General features: G+C 44.2%; 1 protein-coding gene across 5 annotated transcripts in view; it reads right to left on the reverse strand.

The window, feature by feature from the left end:
- SLC7A2 (solute carrier family 7 member 2) overlaps positions 1 to 19,594 on the reverse strand; it is a 58,185-nt gene that overhangs the window by 22,977 nt on the left and 15,614 nt on the right. For 3 of the 5 annotated variants that reach the window (XM_081208875.1, XM_081208872.1, XM_081208876.1), the window contains exon 2: positions 119 to 509. In XM_081208875.1, coding sequence (XP_081065001.1) covers positions 119 to 494 — 376 coding nt within the window. In that variant the 5' untranslated portion in view covers positions 495 to 509. Of the gene's footprint in view, positions 1 to 118; positions 510 to 11,445; positions 11,590 to 18,058; positions 18,439 to 19,594 lie in introns of those variants that run through there. The other 2 variants (XM_081208874.1, XM_081208873.1) reach the window with 2 other exon arrangements.

Consider the following 19,594-nt stretch of genomic DNA (forward strand, 5'->3'; position numbering starts at 1 on the left):
GCACATTTATGCATGAAAGCAAAAGATTACTCCAGTTATGAACAGCAGCCAGGAGACAAAAGCCAAGTAGGTTGTGGTTGGCATTTTCTTAAGAGCCTCCGAGATCTTCCAAACTCACCTATGACATAAGACAAAATGAGATTCCAGCCTGTGATAAAAGCCCAGAGTTCGCCAACAGTGACGTAAGTATACAGATAGGCAGAGCCAGTCTTTGGAACACGAGCACCAAATTCTGCGTAACAAAGCCCTGCCATCACGGAAGCCAAGGCTGCTATGAGGAAAGAAACTACAATGCTAGGTCCGGAATTTGCTTTTGCAACTTCTCCAGCGAGGACGTAAACGCCAGCACCGAGGGTGCTTCCTACTCCCAGGGCAATAAGGTCCATGGTGGATAAACAGCGGCATAATTTGCTATCTTCAAGGCTGTCCACAGTGACGATTTTTCTCCGCAAGAGGCACCGGGCGAACGAGAAGACTGGTCCACAGGTTATCATTCTGGATGAAGGAGCCTGAAAAATGAGAGAGATTACTGCATTTTGCAATCCTCCAAATTTGCCATAGAGTGGCATCTGACTAACTCAAAAGTAGATCCAATGAGATCAATGATGGTAGAAGTCCCATTTCCAATAGGTCTAGTCAATGTATGACTTGTTCAGATGCCACCCACCGTTTATATGTCATGAAAATTACAGTTTCATCCACCAGATAAAAAGCTGCATAGCACAGCAATGCTCACCGACATGACATTGCAGCAGAGTCACTGACTACAGACCTATTCATTTTGCACAAATTGCTGCTAAAATATGCTCCTGTCCCAAGGTGTAGAATAAACTTTTTTTCATTTTAGGCACCAGGTACAGACTTAAAAAAAAACCAAACCAATTCAAACTTTTAAATTGTGAAATCATGAATCCTCTGAATTTTATATCAGTAATACTGTCTAGGTCACTATGCTATTTAACTTTCTGTTGATTTTTTATATAAAAGCAACAACATTCAATTTTTAATCCATTATCTGTTTACTCTTTTTATTCTGTTATCATTATTGTATTTTAACATTCTATGTTACAGGTAGGTAGCCGTGTTGGTCTGCCAAAGTCGAAACAAAATAACAAACTTAGTTAGTCTCTAAGGTGCTACTGGAAGGAATTTTTTTTATTTTGTTTTAATAGTCTATGGTTTGAAAGCCATCCAAATAATATGTAAGTGCTATCAGTAAATTTATATATATTAGCAAACCACATCTGTTACATAGCATTATGAACTGAAATTAAAAACCATTGAACTGGTTTGATGATAGACGAACATCATTCTATTGCATATGTCTGTGGTATACTCTGAAAATGTTGTTCAACACATTCTTGTACTGCTACTAAATGCCAACAACTTAAAATCCAAGTTGTTACCTCTTTTCTAAAGTATACCATATTGCACAAAAATAAGGATGTCAGTAGTTACTCATTCATTTAAACAGATAATTATTCATGCTTTCTGTGGACAGGTTTTATTGCACCATTTACTTTGCTGTTCCAAAGGCACCCAATCTAAATTACACAAAGCTCGCAACACCCACTAGCCTCTGCCACATGAGAGCTCCCTCTGCTCTTGCAATAAATTTAATCTCACTAGTCTATGCATTAGGGCAGTCTATGGTAGGGCAGCAGTTGAAGAAGGAGCAAAAAGGGTTTTCTTGTGTGTGTGTGTTTCTTGTGGCTGATTAGCTGTTTTCCCTGTGTAAAGGTCAGAGGGGGCAGGGTTTCTGTTGAGGCAGGGGATTAGCTGTGGGAGGAGCTTATCAGAGTTTGTAGGGCAGCAGTTGAAGAAGGAGCAAAAAGGGTTTTCTTGTGTGTGTGTGTTTCTTGTGGCTGATTAGCTGTTTTCCCTGTGTAAAGGTCAGAGGGGGCAGGGTTTCTGTTGAGGCAGGGGATTAGCTGTGGGAGGAGCTTATCAGAGTTTGTAGGGCAGCAGTTGAAGAAGGAGCAAAAAGGGTTTTCTTGTGTGTGTGTGTTTCTTGTGGCTGATTAGCTGTTTTCCCTGTGTAAAGGTCAGAGGGGGCAGGGTTTCTGTTGAGGCAGGGGATTAGCTGTGGGAGGAGCTTATCAGAGTTTGTAGGGCAGCAGTTGAAGAAGGAGCAAAAAGGGTTTTCTTGTGTGTGTGTGTGTTTCTTGTGGCTGATTAGCTGTTTTCCCTGTGTAAAGGTCAGAGGGGGCAGGGTTTCTGTTGAGGCAGGGGATTAGCTGTGGGAGGAGCTTATCAGAGTTTGTAGGGCAGCAGTTGAAGAAGGAGCAAAAAGGGTTTTCTTGTGTGTGTGTGTTTCTTGTGGCTGATTAGCTGTTTTCCCTGTGTAAAGGTCAGAGGGGGCAGGGTTTCTGTTGAGGCAGGGGATTAGCTGTGGGAGGAGCTTATCAGAGTTTGTAGGGCAGCAGTTGAAGAAGGAGCAAAAAGGGTTTTCTTGTGTGTGTGTGTTTCTTGTGGCTGATTAGCTGTTTTCCCTGTGTAAAGGTCAGAGGGGGCAGGGTTTCTGTTGAGGCAGGGGATTAGCTGTGGGAGGAGCTTATCAGAGTTTGTAGGGCAGCAGTTGAAGAAGGAGCAAAAAGGGTTTTCTTGTGTGTGTGTGTTTCTTGTGGCTGATTAGCTGTTTTCCCTGTGTAAAGGTCAGAGGGGGCAGGGTTTCTGTTGAGGCAGGGGATTAGCTGTGGGAGGAGCTTATCAGAGTTTGTAGGGCAGCAGTTGAAGAAGGAGCAAAAAGGGTTTTCTTGTGTGTGTGTGTTTCTTGTGGCTGATTAGCTGTTTTCCCTGTGTAAAGGTCAGAGGGGGCAGGGTTTCTGTTGAGGCAGGGGATTAGCTGTGGGAGGAGCTTATCAGAGTTTGTAGGGCAGCAGTTGAAGAAGGAGCAAAAAGGGTTTTCTTGTGTGTGTGTGTTTCTTGTGGCTGATTAGCTGTTTTCCCTGTGTAAAGGTCAGAGGGGGCAGGGTTTCTGTTGAGGCAGGGGATTAGCTGTGGGAGGAGCTTATCAGAGTTTGTAGGGCAGCAGTTGAAGAAGGAGCAAAAAGGGTTTTCTTGTGTGTGTGTGTTTCTTGTGGCTGATTAGCTGTTTTCCCTGTGTAAAGGTCAGAGGGGGCAGGGTTTCTGTTGAGGCAGGGGATTAGCTGTGGGAGGAGCTTATCAGAGTTTGTAGGGCAGCAGTTGAAGAAGGAGCAAAAAGGGTTTTCTTGTGTGTGTGCGTTTCTTGTGGCTGATTAGCTGTTTTCCCTGTGTAAAGGTCAGAGGGGGCAGGGTTTCTGTTGAGGCAGGGGATTAGCTGTGGGAGGAGCTTATCAGAGTTTGTAGGGCAGCAGTTGAAGAAGGAGCAAAAAGGGTTTTCTTGTGTGTGTGTGTTTCTTGTGGCTGATTAGCTGTTTTCCCTGTGTAAAGGTCAGAGGGGGCAGGGTTTCTGTTGAGGCAGGGGATTAGCTGTGGGAGGAGCTTATCAGAGTTTGTAGGGCAGCAGTTGAAGAAGGAGCAAAAAGGGTTTTCTTGTGTGTGTGCGTTTCTTGTGGCTGATTAGCTGTTTTCCCTGTGTAAAGGTCAGAGGGGGCAGGGTTTCTGTTGAGGCAGGGGATTAGCTGTGGGAGGAGCTTATCAGAGTTTGTAGGGCAGCAGTTGAAGAAGGAGCAAAAAGGGTTTTCTTGTGTGTGTGTGTTTCTTGTGGCTGATTAGCTGTTTTCCCTGTGTAAAGGTCAGAGGGGGCAGGGTTTCTGTTGAGGCAGGGGATTAGCTGTGGGAGGAGCTTATCAGAGTTTGTAGGGCAGCAGTTGAAGAAGGAGCAAAAAGGGTTTTCTTGTGTGTGTGTGTTTCTTGTGGCTGATTAGCTGTTTTCCCTGTGTAAAGGTCAGAGGGGGCAGGGTTTCTGTTGAGGCAGGGGATTAGCTGTGGGAGGAGCTTATCAGAGTTTGTAGGGCAGCAGTTGAAGAAGGAGCAAAAAGGGTTTTCTTGTGTGTGTGTGTTTCTTGTGGCTGATTAGCTGTTTTCCCTGTGTAAAGGTCAGAGGGGGCAGGGTTTCTGTTGAGGCAGGGGATTAGCTGTGGGAGGAGCTTATCAGAGTTTGTAGGGCAGCAGTTGAAGAAGGAGCAAAAAGGGTTTTCTTGTGTGTGTGTGTTTCTTGTGGCTGATTAGCTGTTTTCCCTGTGTAAAGGTCAGAGGGGGCAGGGTTTCTGTTGAGGCAGGGGATTAGCTGTGGGAGGAGCTTATCAGAGTTTGTAGGGCAGCAGTTGAAGAAGGAGCAAAAAGGGTTTTCTTGTGTGTGTGTGTTTCTTGTGGCTGATTAGCTGTTTTCCCTGTGTAAAGGTCAGAGGGGGCAGGGTTTCTGTTGAGGCAGGGGATTAGCTGTGGGAGGAGCTTATCAGAGTTTGTAGGGCAGCAGTTGAAGAAGGAGCAAAAAGGGTTTTCTTGTGTGTGTGTGTTTCTTGTGGCTGATTAGCTGTTTTCCCTGTGTAAAGGTCAGAGGGGGCAGGGTTTCTGTTGAGGCAGGGGATTAGCTGTGGGAGGAGCTTATCAGAGTTTGTAGGGCAGCAGTTGAAGAAGGAGCAAAAAGGGTTTTCTTGTGTGTGTGTGTTTCTTGTGGCTGATTAGCTGTTTTCCCTGTGTAAAGGTCAGAGGGGGCAGGGTTTCTGTTGAGGCAGGGGATTAGCTGTGGGAGGAGCTTATCAGAGTTTGTAGGGCAGCAGTTGAAGAAGGAGCAAAAAGGGTTTTCTTGTGTGTGTGTGTTTCTTGTGGCTGATTAGCTGTTTTCCCTGTGTAAAGGTCAGAGGGGGCAGGGTTTCTGTTGAGGCAGGGGATTAGCTGTGGGAGGAGCTTATCAGAGTTTGTAGGGCAGCGGCGCGCGCCTAGCGGCGCGCGCAGTTATATCCATCTTTTAGATTTAGGGGAGCTAGTCTCAAACGTTTGTTGGGGGAGACCTAGGTTTTTTTTTTTGTGGGCGAAGTTATTTGTCCTGTCTTCAAGCTTTTTATGATGGAGGACCTCTGTAGCCACCCCCAACAACAGGATCTCAAGATGGAAGGGGAGGGAACAGCTGCAGTCGCCTGCGATTCCTGCGCAATGTTTGCCATCTTGCCAAAGGTTGCAGGCAGCTTCACCTGCAGCAATTGCATGTTGATTGCCCTTTTAAAAGACAAAGTCCAGCAACTGGAGGAACGTGTAGCTACGCTCCAAAGAATTAGAGAGCTGGAGCTCTTCTTGGAAGCAACAGAGCACACCGTCCCCACCAAGGAGGAGACAGGGGACTCCCCTGAGAAGGAGGCTAGTTCATCAACACAGGAGCCAGATATATGGAGAAACGTGACTCAAAGAAGTAGGAGGCCCAGGGTTCACTCTGATTGTTTAGAAATACACAATCGCTTTGAGGTCCTCTCCCCTAGCATGGAAGACGAAGAGCAGACTCCATTTGAGGATCTCTCCCTCATTACAGTCGATCAGGTATATGAAGACAAGCAGCAAAGTCAGTCCTCAGGGAATGTGCAGGCGACCTTGGAACGGACAGCTCACGGAAGAACCCCGACCAAACCCAAGAGGAGGCGTGTAGTGGTGATAGGGGATTCCCTACTGAGGGGAACAGAAGCAGTGATCTGTGGGCCTGACAAGATGTCTCGGGAAGTGTGCTGTCTCCCCGGGGCTAAGATCCAAGATGTAACTGAACGACTGCAAGGAATCATAAAACCCACTGACAAATACCCCTTCCTCTTGGTTCATGTGGGAACCAATGACACTGCAAGCAATAGCCTCGAGAAGATCAAAAGAGACTACGAGGCTCTCGGCAGGAAATTGAAGCAACTAAATACACAAATTGTCATCTCGTCTGTCCTCCCAGTTGAACGACGTGGCCCAGGGAGAGAGGGGAAAATAGTGGAAGTGAACAGCTGGCTTCGCAAATGGTGTAAACAGGAACGGTTTGGATTCTTAGATCACGGACTGCAGTTTCTTGAAGATGGACTTCTGGCAAGTGATGGGCTGCACCTCACAACGGTTGGGAGGAATGTTTTTGCCAAAAATCTCAGAAACCTCATCAGGAGGGCTTTAAACTGACTAATGTGGGGGAGGGAGACAGTGCTCCTGAAGGTAGGAGTCTATCAATTAATGAAGATGATCATCCAAATGTCATAGACCAAATGGAGCAAACAGCACGCGGACCTAGTGGTGGGAGGAAAAAATCCTTAAATAAGAGACACGGGGGAATGATTAATGGACTTCAATGTCTGTACACTAATGCGCAAAGCATGGGAAATAAACAAGATGAGCTTGAGCTCTTGGTACAGCAAACTAAATATGACATAATAGGCATCACTGAAACCTGGTGGGATAAGTCCCACGATTGGAATGTAATAATGGGGGGATACAATCTATTTCAGAGAAACAGACCAGACAAGAAAGGAGGAGGAGTGGCGTTATATGTCAGGGATGTGTATACCTGTGAAGAGATCCAAGATTTAGAACCTCAAAGCCAATGTGAGAGCATTTGGGTCAAAATTAAGGGAGAGAAGAATAACAGAGACCTCATTGTGGGAGTTTACTATAGATCCCCAAGCCAAACGGAGGACATAGATGATGCCTTCCTGGAACAGATGGCCAAGCATGCAAAAGGAAGGGAGATAGTAGTAATGGGGGACTTCAATTACCCGGATATTTGTTGGACGTCAAACTCAGCCAAGAGCATAAGGTCAAACAGATTCCTCACTGGCCTTGCAGGCAACTTCATTGTCCAGAAAGTGGGAGAAGCAACAAGAGGAACAGCCATTTTAGATCTGGTCCTAACCAATGTTGATGACCTGGTTAGTGGGGTAGAAGTGGAAGGATCATTAGGCGCGAGTGATCATGCTCTTCTGAAGTTTACTATACAGCGGAAAGGAGCAGCCAAGCATACTAGGACTCAATTTCTTGACTTTAAGAAAGCCGACTTCATAAAACTTAGGGAAGTGCTGGGTGAGATCCCATGGACAGCAATACTAAAAGGAAAGGGAGTTCATGATGGCTGGGAGTTTGTTAAGAGGGAGATAGTAAAAGCACAACGTCAGCCAATACCAATGAGACGGAAACATGGAAGGTGCCTAAAGAAGCCAGGGTGGCTATCTAAAGAACTTTTAACTGAATTAAGATTTAAAAAGGATGGGTACAAAAAATGGAAAAGGGGGGAAACCACCAAAGAGGAATTCAAACAAATAGCCAGCACGTGTAGACACAAAGTCAGAAAAGCTAAAGCACAGAATGAACTCAGGCTTGCTAGAGAGGTTAAAAGCAACAAAAAAGGCTTTTATGGGTATGTTCGTAGCAAAAGGAAGAACAAAGAAACAGTGGGGTCACTCAGAGGAGAAGATGGTGAAATGCAAACAGGGGACACAGAAAGGGCTGAACTCCTCAATGCCTTCTTTGCCTCAGTCTTCTCCGATAAAGAAAACAATGCCCGACCTGAAGAATTTGGAGCAAATGATTCAGCAAAGGAAACACAGCCCAGAATAACTAAGGAGACAGTACAAGAATATTTGGCTAGTTTAGATGTATTCAAGTCTCCAGGGCCAGATGAACTGCATCCAAGAGTATTAAAAGAACTGGCAGATGTGATCTCAGAACCACTGGCAGTCATCTTCGAGAAATCCTGGAGAACAGGCGAAGTCCCGGCAGACTGGAGGAGGGCAAATGTTGTCCCTATTTTCAAAAAGGGGAAAAGAGAGGACCCAAATAATTACCGCCCAGTCAGTCTGACATCAATAGCAGGGAAGATTCTGGAGCAGATCATTAAGCAAACAGTCTGTGAGCACCTAGAAAGGAATGCTGTGATCACCAATAGTCAGCATGGATTTCTGAAAAATAAGTCATGTCAGACTAACCTGATCTCATTTTTTGACAGAATTACAAGCCTGGTAGATGAAGGGAACTCAGTGGATATAGCCTACCTTGATTTCAGTAAGGCATTTGACAAGGTGCCCCATGATATTCTTGTAAAGAAGCTGGTAAAATGCGGTCTTGACTCTGCTACCACTCAGTGGATTTGTAACTGGCTGACTGACCGAACCCAAAGGGTGCTCATCAATGGTTCCTCTTCATCCTGGAGAAGAGTGACTAGTGGGGTGCCACAGGGTTCTGTCTTGGGCCCGGTCTTATTTAACATCTTTATCAACGACTTGGATGATGGGCTCAAGGGCATCCTGATCAAATTTGCAGATGACACCAAACTGGGAGGGGTGGCTAACACCCCAGAGGACAGGATCACACTTCAAAACGACCTTGACAGATTAGAGAACTGGGCAAAAACAAACAAAATGAATTTTAACAGGGAGAAATGTAAAGTATTGCACTTGGGCAAAAAAAATGAGAGGCACAAATACAAGATGGGTGACACCTGGCTTGAGAGCAGTACATGTGAAAAGGATCTAGGAGTCTTGGTTGACCACAAACTTGACATGAGCCAACAGTGTGACGCGGCAGCTAAAAAAGCCAATGCAATTCTGGGCTGCATCAATAGGAGTATAGCATCTAGATCAAGGGAAGTAATAGTGCCACTGTATTCTGCTCTGGTCAGACCACACCTGGAGTACTGTGTCCAGTTCTGGGCACCACAATTCAAGAAGGACACTGACAAACTGGAACGTGTCCAGAGGAGGGCAACCAAAATGGTCAAAGGCCTGGAAACGATGCCTTATGAGGAACGGCTAAGGGAGCTGGGCATGTTTAGCCTGGAGAAGAGGAGGTTAAGGGGTGATATGATAGCCATGTTCAAATATATAAAAGGATGTCACATAGAGGAGGGAGAAAGGTTGTTTTCTGCTGCTCCAGAGAAGCGGACACGGAGCAATGGATCCAAACTACAAGAAAGAAGATTCCACCTAAACATTAGGAAGAACTTCCTGACAGTAAGAGCTGTTCGACAGTGGAATTTGCTGCCAAGGAGTGTGGTGGAGTCTCCTTCTTTGGAGGTCTTTAAGCAGAGGCTTGACAACCATATGTCAGGAGTGCTCTGATGGTGTTTCCTGCTTGGCAGGGGGTTGGACTCGATGGCCCTTGTGGTCTCTTCCAACTCTATGATTCTATGATTCTATGATTCTATGATTCCCACCCCTGCTAATGTAACTTGATAGGAGTTTCTACTCTAACTTTCACAATCTAAACTAAAAAAACCAAACCAGCTCTACCCTTTAACGTCCTTCAATTTATGTTCCATGATCAAGGTGTCTCTTCTGCCAGGTAAGTATAAACTACGGGACATATAAGCTATGGGACAAGGATAACTGTGACTTTAAAGATGAATGGGAACCCTTTACAAAGTATTTGAAGACTCAATAAAGCGAACTGGACTCCTTGGCTGGCTTTGAATAAACATTCACAAACTTTTTATTGATAATAATCAGCTAAATAGTTTGAGGATCTGTACAACTGTGTAACATGCAGAAAACAGCATTCTTAGAGAAATCAAAGACTGGAACTGAGGGAAGTCGGGGGTGGGGGGTTTGTGGGGGGGAGGGGGGAAATAAGGATGATATGTTTCTGGATAATATGTTTTGTTTTAATTTTGAATAAAAAAAGTTTTTTTAAAAAAAACAATTTATGTTCCATAATCCACAGAGCTCTTGCAACCATAGAATCATAGACTTGTTGGAAGCGACCCTGAGGATTATCAAGTCCAACCCCTGCATTGCAGGAATATGCAGCTATCCCAAATGGCAGTGGTTTTCAACCAGTGTGCTGTGGCACCCTGGGGCACCTTGAATGATGGTCAGGAGTGCTGTGGGCAACACTGGCCTCTGTCCCTTTTTCCTCCCCCTGCCCCATGCCCTCTTGCATCTCTGCCTCCCAAAGGATTGCAAAGCTGTTGCAGCAGCCCTGGCTACAGGCTCCCCAGGCGAATGGTGACTCTGGGCTGGCCAGGGGAGTGCTGGTTGCCAGGAGCTAAGGTGGCCTTGGAGTAAGCAAGCAAGCAGGCGAGGGAGCCCAGCCAGCCACTCCACCAGCCCTTGTTGTTGGGAATGGACAGACAAGTCCCAGGCCATATGGGGCAGTGTGAGGAGGCACCTCTCTTTGGGGCAGGAGGGCAGCTCAGAGACCAGGGGCAGCAGCAGCGGCTGCCCAGAGGACTCCCAAGGAGAAGGGAGAGGAGGCTGAGGGAACACTCCGCAAGGGAGAGTGTTTGAATAAGGGTGAGGGGCTGCCAGTTCTGCAGGAAAGGGGTGACATAACTGGGCTCCTAAGCCCCACAGGGGCGCCGCAAAAAGAATGTAGTTGGTCAAGGGAGCTGTGGACTCAAAAAGGTTGAAAACCTTGTGGGGATTGAACCTGCAAACTTGGGGTTATCAACACCATGCTCTAGCTAATTCAGCTATCTAGAGTAGGATAGTCCTAGCTCATAGCAGAGTTGCCATCTCTTATAGGGCTGCAGCTGCATTTCTCTCTTGTCCTATGAAAGTACGACAACAGTCACAATAAATATTCAGTTATTTCTGATGCCTGGTACTCGAACATCTGTTCGGAACACAGCAGGTGTGGAAGGGTATCACATTTTGCAGCTTTCAAAAGGCAATACTTTTGCAGGTAAATACAATTGCTATTGCAAGCTTCTGCTGATAATACGATTGCCATTTCTGATATACTGACTCGTAAAAAACTTGCCACCATGGCTTGTCCTCTAACTTTAAAAAAAGAAAAAGAAGGAAAGATAGCAACAGCACACATGTTGCAGCTTGTAAAAAAGTTTTTAGAAACTTAAGCCTGGAGATCCCAGCCTTTTGGGCTCTGGAGAGGAAATCTAAGAAACTGTCATTGGTACCCCAAAATACCAATTTCACAGAAGAAAAACTGATGATTGTCAGTATCCTGCCAGACAAAACACACACTGAAAACAAACGGAACACAGGCAAAAAAGCTGCCCACCCCCCCAAAATAAAAGCCCAACCCCCCTCAATTTTTAAAATGCAAAATTGAGAGAAGTAGTAGGCCTTGGAAGGTACAAGGGGAGTGGGGTGTGTGCCAGAGGCTGTCCTGGTGTCCTCAGGTGCCACACTGGGAATCCCAGAGCAAAGTGTTCTCCTCCCTGCACCTTCCAGCCTTATCACTCTAGAACAGCTGCCCATTAAGCTACAGCAGAAGGAGAAAAGACAGCCCCAGATGCTCAATTATGCTAAAATATTTTCAAGATTATCTGTCAGTTTTCATTTATGCTGCACATAAGTATCTTTGCAAAATTCCAGGTGTGGAATCCTTAAGGTGTTTACTGAGGAAAGCAGAGCACCATCAGAGTTTCAGACATTTCCCCCTGAGGAATAAAATCCTCCTCCCCACACCCCGTTTCTTTCTTTTATGCATTCAATATAGTTTGTACGCTTAACTGCTAATTCCTGCCAACAAACCATTTCAGTGAATGTTTTCCAAGCTGCAAAGCTTCTACTTCGATACAGGTTTACTTTCAGCCCAAGCTTTACTCACCCAACAATAATGCTCAGATTATATGGATTTCTGTATCTGTAAGTGTAGGCAGCAAACGGTTCAGACGGATTTTACTTAAACATCTGCCTTAAAAGTAGAAACAGGGAGGTGGTGTGGAGCTGCTTGCTCATAGGGGGTGGAGGAAAAGCAGCCACAGGTGATTGGATGACACTGAGCGTGCCCACCTATTTGCCAAACAAGGGGGGGGGGAGCTTTGCTATTTGTATAAGTCCTTCCCATTATACACGAAAGGCGAAGTCACTTTGGCTTCTTTCCCTGTGGAAACTGGGCATATGTTATATACATACCCACAAAGCCAGTTTGGTGACTTGGCATATCTAACAAGGAAGTTTTGATTAGTTTAATCGGTTCATTTGAGCTATGCATTCCAAGCTCAAAGATACACAGGAAAATGTTGTTTATCCTTGTCTTTGGGCCAGGTGTAATGTATCCACTGGAAACAAAAGCTGTTCTGACAGACAGCGCTCACATCCCGATGCACAACGCAGTTCCTACTCCAGGAAGCATTACACAGAAGCCTACCGCCATGTACAGATCTCCGTATCTGGATTAGGGCATTTTATTGGCATTCCTCTGGATGGCCCACTTGGTTACAGCATGGTTGCAGGTTCGATTCCCATATGGGACAGCTGCATATTCCTGCACTGCAGGGGGCTGGACTAGATGATCCTCAGGGTCCCTTCCAACTCTACAATTTTATGATTCTATGAACTGAGAGTGTCAAGTTTTAACCAGCAAGTGCTACATAAGAAAAGCTGGAACTAGTTTTCAGCAGTGTGTGCCCTGAATGGCTGCAGCAAGTATGTACATGACTGTCTTTGGATAGCATCCACAGCGAAAAGCAGTGATGAATAGCAAAGCATATTCAAATATTATGCTTCAGAAATGAGGCTCCAAGTCACAAACACACCATGGTAGAACAATGGGAGACATGAGTTCACATACAAAGCATGAATGTGATGTGGGGAGTGGGTTAAAAAGAAACAGCACATTTCTCCCACATCCCTGCCTTACTTCTCCTCAGCCCAGTGCTCCAGACACTTTAATTTACATCCCATCTTTCTTCCATCATGAACCTCAAGACATGAGCTGAGGAGTTTCCAGGTGGCTTCTTGTGTAGGCACATCACCTGCTCAACTTCCACAGAGTTGCTTAGAGGGGAAAGTAGGTCTAGAATAGGTTGATACTTCCATCCGTTAGTGTAGCTCGTGAAGCCCTGCACCAGTTAATACCGGCAACTGAATTGTTAAAGAGAGCTAGAAAATAAACACTCCATGTGTCTCTCAAATACATCAGTTGCATATCGTTCAAGGATATTGCTGTGATCAGTTGTATTGATGACCTGTATTTGTGTTATTAGTAAAGGTAAAGGGACCCCTGACCATTAGGTCCAGTCGTGACCGACTCTGGGGTTGCGGCACTAATCTCGCTTTATTGGCCGAGGGAGGCGGCATACAGCTTCCGGGTCATGTGGCCAGCATAACAAAGCCGCTTCTGGCGAACCAAAGCAGCGCACAGAAACGCCTTTTACCTTCCCACCGGAGTGGTACCTATTTATCTACTTGCACTTTGACGTGCTTTCGAACTGCTAGGTTGGCAGGAGCAGGGACCGAGCAACGGGAGCTCACCCTGTCACGGGGATTCAAACCGCCGACCTTCTGATCGGCAAGTCCTAGGCTCTGTGGTTTAACCCATAGCGCCACCCACATCCCTTGTGTTATTAGTAGGCTGCCCTTAATAAAGAAGTAATTCTACAGCAATCAAGGAATAACTATAAGTTGGGAGGGGAGAGGAATCCTATCCTCGGTTGGTAGAGCATGAGACTCTTAAACTCAGGGTCCTGGGTTTGAGCCCCAAACCTTCCTGCATTGAAGCAGGTTGGATGAGATGGCCCTCAAGGTCCCTTCCAACTCTATGATTCTATGGTCTAATGGACACTCTCCTAACCTACACAATGCTATACATGCCTTCTCGGAAGTAACTTCCATTGAGTTCAATGAAGCAAGTGGGTACAGGATGCAGCCACAGGAAGCCAAACTTTAGACATTATTTCCCCACAAGCTGCAGTGATAACTGAAGTTTACCCAAGCAAATGATCTCTTAACTATGTGTTTGCTTTTACGCAGTACAAGGCAAACAGTCGGTGCAGTGCTTAAAGTTGCTGCATGGCACTGCAGATCGCAAAACAAGCCAGCCGCTGCACAAAAACCCTGAGTGCGTGGTATTGCAAAGACCTTGTGAGGAGCAAAAGAGGCACGTGCATCAAGATTACATTGCTGTATAATAACTTGCAAAAGCAACAGTTTTATTCCAACGTGCTTTTAAAAAAACTAAATACTACCTCTTCCATAATGCCTTTAAATTCCTGTAATTTTAATTTATTTAACAATGTTTTATTTGCATTTTTTGTACATATTTTAAAATCGAGACCTGCCTTGAGTAGTTTTCTGTGGGATATAAATTACTGTAATAAATATAGAAGAAAAAATGTTGCAAAGCCACAGTAGCACCACTATGATTGATATGCACAGGTATGACCAAGGTGGCCTCTGGAGGCACTTACCTGGAATTAAACATCATTGATTTCAATAGAACAAATGTCCTTTGGATGGCAGTCGTAGGCTGCAATCCAGACATTCACAAGCAGCCACTGACTTTAGCAGACCTGGAATTAGGCAGCACACACCACAACTTTCCTAACATGCCACACATGGCCAAGTGAGCGACTCAGCTTTGTCCCTCGCCGTGCATGAATTCAGCAAACGGTCCCAGATCAAAGCTCCTACTTCTGAGCAGATGTTTGCAATAATACCAACAATGCTATGGACCGTGAGAAGGCTGGATGGAAATTCCTCTGAGCAATTTCTACATATTAAAAGTGATAAAGGGTGACAGGCACTTGCAGGAGAGCTCCTCCGTGTAGGCAATCTCATTTCAAAAATAGCCTTCAAAACGTGTAAGGGAAGATGAAAAGGAGAAAGAAACGCAGGGCCTGCTTTCCATAAATGATTAAAAAGGTTAGCCACAGCAAGACTGAATTGCTTGAACAGCAACCGCCATGAGGCATTGTAGAAAGAATGATACCAAGGCCTTGGAAGTAATTCATTCCCCCCCCCCCCCCGTTTATATCCCACCCTGCTTCCAAGGAGCTCAATGCAACTTATATACGAGAGTTGCTCCCCATTTTATCACAACCCCTGTTGCTAGGCTGAGAGAAGCAACTGGGGGAAAGCTAACTGTGCAGCAAACATGGTGCAAATAGGCACCTGCACCTACTTTCCCCTGGTTTAAGCTCAGCATTTTAATCACCATATGATAGTAGTTATCAGAATTGGTACACAAGGCCAGACTGCTCGGTCCCTGTGTTATGATTAAGCCTGTTACAATACTGGATAGTTATGTAACTGCAGCTGAAAGCATGCCAGAGTCTCTTGGAAGCTCTTAAAGTCAATTATTTCCATATTGGTTCAAAGGAGAAAGGGCCTTCTCCTATGTTCAGTGAATTGCAGCAGTGCCCACACAAACCACAGTGGTTTAAAACCACTAAATGGCATACGCTTCAAAGAGCTAACTTCCTGTACTTGTGGCATTTTTTATCAGATCTGTTTAAAATCTGGCACATTCGTGGACACCATCAGATCATGTATTCTCAAGTGGCGTGGCTAGTGCAAGCTTAAAATGCAGCTATGTCATTCATTTTCTCAATTCAGATTGAAGCTAGTTGGGAAGGGGGACACATCAAAATGCAGTATTTCATAAGAAGTGATAGGACAGAGATCAATATGGATTTTGGCTAATAGTCAGCAGTTGGAGACTCTGGATTCAGAGTAAAATGTTCACAGCCCACGTTTCACGTTCAGATGTCTTTTTTATGAACTATAATAGCTTAGAGGCTTATAATGGAAGAAGCAGGATCTGGAATATGTGCCAGGAGTCAAGATGATCAGAAGGCAAGAATTGCAGAACACCGAAAGAATAAGGACCAAAGAGAAAGAACAGAAATGTTACAGCTCAGGTAAACCATGTAGCTCAAGGCAGGGTCAACTGGAAAAGGAAGACTGCCCAGAAAGATCCAACGGTACGATTGGGTACGTGTAATCAGCCCAAAAGGCATTCAACGAAAAAGGTTGCAGTGGTTCACCACCTAGGGCAGAGTGCAGCAGCTCCTGACAGTGGTGGAGTTTGTGGTTTCTGGATGAACTTTCAGTTGTGTATCTCCTTTTCAAAATCAGTATTTGTGATTCCTTACAAATTAGTTCACTGAAGTCAGAAAGTACCAATATCTACCGTATTGGCCCAAATATAAGCCGCACCTGAATATGAGCTGCACCTTTAGAATTTTTTTTGGGGGGGGGGAGGAAAAAAGACAATACCTGAATATAAGCTGCTACCTTAAAATTCTGCAGGCACTCACACCCGTTCTGTTTTACCATATATCTGTTTCAGCAGCGATATCGTAAAAGCCAATTTTTGTAAGGTCGCAAATTTAAGCCACACTTTAACTTTTCATGATCAGAATTTGGGAAAAAAGTGAAGCTCATATTCAGGCCAATATGGTAATTTTAACCTGTGAACTAATTCCAGCGAACCAAATTGGCAGCCCTTTGGATATTACTCGACAGTATTTTTCTTGGTCCAGATGCTATGCAGAAAGACTCAATTTGTGTAGCAATTTCTACTGCTTCTCAAAAGTTCTCTAGGCATATTTCCATGAAGATCATAGGAAGCTTCCAAACCCTCTCAGTGAACAGGTTCCTAGGGTCGCCTGTCTTTCATTGCAATCATCTCTATATATGCCAAACCTACAAAACTCCTCACATCTACAGTCAGTTCTGCAGGGAACTCTTCTTTATTCCTCTAATTGCCCCTGAACCCAGGCCAATATAATGTGCCCTATGCAAAATATAGATCTAAACTTTAAACCTTGAATAAGTCACTTACTGAGGTATATTATGCCACACCGGCAGGACTGATCTGCTAGACAAACTGTCAGTAATCCCTCTTTCTTCACGGCATCTTTGTAACTTAAACTTCCAAGTTGACTTTGACCCCATAACTCATGGGGTTTTGACATTAATCCTTCTTAGAGGTATACCAATAATAAGAACCTGATCCCAGACACTGAAAACTTATTGGGGTAAACTTATTGCTTAACTATCCAATCTCAAAAAATCACCTGCCTCGTAAACCTCTTTGGCTAGTTCCAGCTAGTCCTCCAGCAAGCCTTCTTTACACCAAGTCTCTAAATTCTGCACCTACTGCATCTGGGAGAGCTGAAGGCTGCTTAGGCTTCCTTTAAGAAACAACTCCATGCTGCATAGGTTTACTTACAGGTCCTTCTTTTGGTGTTGGGATGATCTGATTCCTTCCAATGATTTCTTTCAGGAAGCCCCATCTTGTCTCACTCACCAGTTCAGAGTTTATCTCCAAGAAAACAACTACCTCACTTCTAAAACCAGAGTTAGATATCCCCCCCCCTCTTTTCTATGGGGTGAGAAGTCCAGGGACAAACGCTGAAGTGGTTAGCTTGGACCTCCTCCACACTGCAAATTCATGGTGTCCTTTTGCAATACTTGTCTTATTCATATTTATACAAACGTGGGTGGTGGCCCCCAGATGCTGTTGGACCACAACTCCCACCATCTCATCCCCAGACACAGTGGCAGAGGCTGATAGGAACATAAGAGTTGATATAAAACATCTTCCTAAGTCAGACTATTGAGTCCTTCTAGCTTAGCACTGGCTCTACAGTGACTGGCAGTAGCTCTCCAGGTTTCAGACAACAGTCTTTCCCTGCTCTATCTAGAGATGCCAGGGATTGGATATGGGACTTTCTGCATACAAAGTGGTTGCTGAACTATGGTCCTACCCCCCATGAGAGTGTACCAACATGTGTAAGGTACCCAGGTTTTCCACATTTGCTTTAAGACATGGTGATAAGCTCAAGAATACCCAGATTCAGAACACCTTGGATCTAAATCCTATTCTCACATTGAGCAGACACTTCAAAGTTCAGAAGTACTCTTTTGTGCTCCATGCGACAATATAATGAAACAGACTGATATAGCTACCATGTCAAACATGAAGGTATTTTTTCTGCACAAAATCTTACTTTCACCAAAATGTCCTTGGAAGCTTAAAATACCAATTCATAATACAATTCAATTTTTCTGATAGATACATGGAAACACACAGTTTATAAAGCTCTTTCTCAGAGAACATACCCAAATGCAAAATGCCTTAAATGTGTTTAAGATTAAGAATATTAAAATAAGCAGAAGTTAGTGAAATTAGTGATGGCTAGCTATGAATTTCAAGAAAAGGTAGATTATAATCTTAATGTTATACAGAACTGTTGCATTTGATAGGACTTCAGAAAAGATTTAACACCTGCAAAGAGATAGCTATGCTTTCATGACAGGATATAAACAGCACTGCCGTATGAATTATCAGGGCAAGCAGAATGAATAAAATAGTATCATTACCTTACTTTTAAATTTTTTTATCCAAATCATGGGTTGATATACTACCTCAATTTAAGTATGCAGTTTGAGATACACATGATATAAAATCCCAAGCAGCTCCAACTCACCAATTTTCTCAAGTCGTCTTTAAGAATTCCAATTCTCTGTGGTTTTATGCAGGAAAAGATATCTTGCAAGTTGCTGCCTAGTGCTATGCTAGATTTCAAAAAATAGTCACAACCGTTTACTTATCTCTGGTGATAAGTAAAGATTCACCAAATTACAGACAAGCTCACAAAAATATTTCACTGGGTGGCAGCGTCAAGTCTGCAGAAAGGAAGGATTAATCCCTTTCCATAGACATAAGATCCTAGGAGCTATATAACTGCTAAGACCAGTAACTCAATCTGGCTTTCAACGTCTCTAAAATTGCTACAGAGACCTACTACTATATATCATCCTCCAAACTCCAGATGTTCCCAAGCAAGCTGAAGCAACTACTTATAATTTTGTTGGCAGTGCGGTCCTCAGCTCCACCTCACAACAGAGATTTTCCTTTTTAAAGGCAGCCTGTGGGTGGAACTGCCATTTTAAAGGCATAGGCCTTAAATAAACTATTGAAGTCAAAGTGCAATAAATCCGCCTGCGAGCAAACAAAACAAAACAAAAAACACCCTATTTGTAGTGAGGATTGTGTCAAAGGCAGCAGGGAGTGAGAAAAGCTTAAAGTTAAAGCAAACTCATCCTTATTCAGATGGTAACAGAGAGCTGGCAGATTTAAGCAACATAAAATGGTAGCAAGCATATGCATCAAAATATCCTAGCCAGAGGCTTGGGGACCAGCACACACACACACACACACACACACACACACACACACACCTTCCTGAGTCAGCTATGTTCTTACCTTTGTATATAGCTTTGATTTAGTCAAGTAAGGATTATTTTTGCAACTACTTTCCCATTCCATGAAACTGGATACAGATTGCCCCAACAAGAGGGTTCATGAAGACAAATTTCACAACTAGTAAACATAGTAACATGGTGCAAGAAGGCAACTGGGTAGTTAAGTCTACAAACTTGCCACTACTACACATGTTGAAGCTACCATTGGGACCTCAATGTGGGAACAGCCATAAGATGCCAATATTTTTTGCACAAAAGGGCTCAGACCAGAGACATCTTCTCTCAAGAGCTGTTGTATATTGCCCCATTTAAACAAAACTAGAAGGTAAATGCTAAAATTTGCAGATACATTGCGAACATCCTTGCATTGTTTGCGCCTCTCTAAAAATATACTTATTTCCATTTACAATGAATTGGGAACCAGGTGATGTGTTTCAGGGCAGAACAAACCAGAATTCTATGCCAGGGGTCTTCCATCACAGAGAGATAACCAGTATCCAGAACATTCAAGTCTCCTCTTGTGAAACGCCATTTCCCTTCCACACAGCAACTGCAAGTTCCCAAGGGAACAAGATTTGGCAGAAAGTCTGCTTTCTGTAGCCTTACACTCCCAACATGTCCACAAGAACATGCTAGGGTGGGGAAGGGATTCAGTTGCTGCAAATGTGCCCACATAATTGCCTGTGCTTTCATGAAGAGGACAGGTTTGCACTTTGTGCCCTAGTTCCATGGAGAGCAATAGTCACAGATGGATTTAG

Source organism: Podarcis bocagei, assembly GCF_964188305.1.
Source record: "Podarcis bocagei genome assembly, chromosome: 9".
Classification (NCBI taxonomy): Eukaryota; Metazoa; Chordata; class Lepidosauria; order Squamata; family Lacertidae; genus Podarcis; species Podarcis bocagei.